Below are 1,364 nucleotides of genomic sequence, written 5' to 3' on the forward strand. Positions count from 1 at the left end.
CTCATTTTCTCCTTTTTGCAGGCCTTTAGTTTCAGGGCCAGTATGTCTTTTTGGCTGGTATGTTTGGTTACATGCTATGGAACAGCCACCAGAGACTGTCACCAGGAACTACAGTGCAGGAGTGACATTTATGGCTCTGAGTGTTGTAATCGAGGTGTTGGCTGAAGTGCCGTTTGTCCTTGCAGAACTTCAGCTTTGGAATAAAACAAAGGTGGGTAGTAGTGTCAGTTGGAGTTCATCTAAACATGTATTTTATTTTGTTTATTTTATTTTGTAATTATTTTTTTCTTCTTTTTCTTTTTTATGTTTCATGTATGTACATTTATGCATATAACTCTGAAGATAGAAATGGATTTTCTTGCTTTCTGTTATTAGGTAGACTTTATTGTTGAATGATTATGAGAGATGAGGTGGATGTATTCAGATATAAAGAATTTCCCTCTTTTGAGTAGATTTTATTGGAAGATTGAATCCACTAGTCATAAATCTTAACTCAGATGGGAAATAACAGTCATAAATGTATAAAGTAATTTGATAGACTCACACATTAATGCCAGTTGATTGACTTTTCAGGTTGTGATCGAAGGCTTAATGCAGTTGCTTCGATCAGTCCTCCTTGCATTATTTGTGTACATTTGGCCTTTTCAAGCAGTGCTTATGTATGGGGTCAGTCAGTTGATTGGCTCACTTTTATACTGTTTTGCATACTATGGCATCTTCATCCACACCTTTTCAAAGAAGGAAGAAGCCGCCAAATTGCCCATACAGAATATCTGGCAGATGCTTCCAAGAACTGAAGGAGACAAGATGCTGGTGAGTCCAAACTTCTGCAGGTCTTTGGATAGAGAGATTTCTAACAATGATTCTAAGGCAAAAGTGTGTTATACTGATTACAGGGTAAAGAGAAGGATTTGGCAAGTCCAACGTAAAGAGATTTTAGTTTCTTCCAAGGAAAGGGTGAATTGTATCATGTTATAAATATACTAGGACACTTTGCATGTTTATTAATTTGGGTATAGTGTATGTCAGCAAATCCTCTTATATTTACATTCTCTTGAATGAGAATTTGCATTTACAAATTTATATGCAAGAATAAGGCTAAAATATTATCTTCATTGATTGTTGATAAACCAATTGCAAATTTCTGATCTATATTTTTTTGACATAGACAAAGGAGGTTAATGAATATCATGTATTATTTAGAGTGTTTCAGACTTTTGAAAACTTTGAGTATATGACATAGTTTACTTCACCTATTTAGGGCGTATATATATTGTATATATCAGCATACACAAGATTCATCGTTGTATTTTTATTTTTTGTAGCCACTGTCAGACATTTGAATAATCAAGATGAAATGACAT

At 34.2% G+C, this 1,364-nt stretch overlaps 1 protein-coding gene across 5 annotated transcripts in view; it reads left to right on the forward strand.

Moving 5' to 3' along the window:
• LOC119581863 (protein RFT1 homolog) overlaps window positions 1–1,364 on the forward strand; it is a 16,707-nt gene that overhangs the window by 9,777 nt on the left and 5,566 nt on the right. For all 5 annotated transcript variants that reach the window (XM_037930012.1, XM_037930008.1, XM_037930011.1 and 2 more), the window contains 2 exons: window positions 22–211; window positions 574–813. In XM_037930012.1, coding sequence (XP_037785940.1) covers window positions 22–211; window positions 574–813 — 430 coding nt within the window. The remainder of the gene's footprint in view (window positions 1–21; window positions 212–573; window positions 814–1,364) is intronic.

Source organism: Penaeus monodon, chromosome 15 (genome assembly GCF_015228065.2).
Source record: "Penaeus monodon isolate SGIC_2016 chromosome 15, NSTDA_Pmon_1, whole genome shotgun sequence".
NCBI lineage: Eukaryota > Metazoa > Arthropoda > Malacostraca > Decapoda > Penaeidae > Penaeus > Penaeus monodon.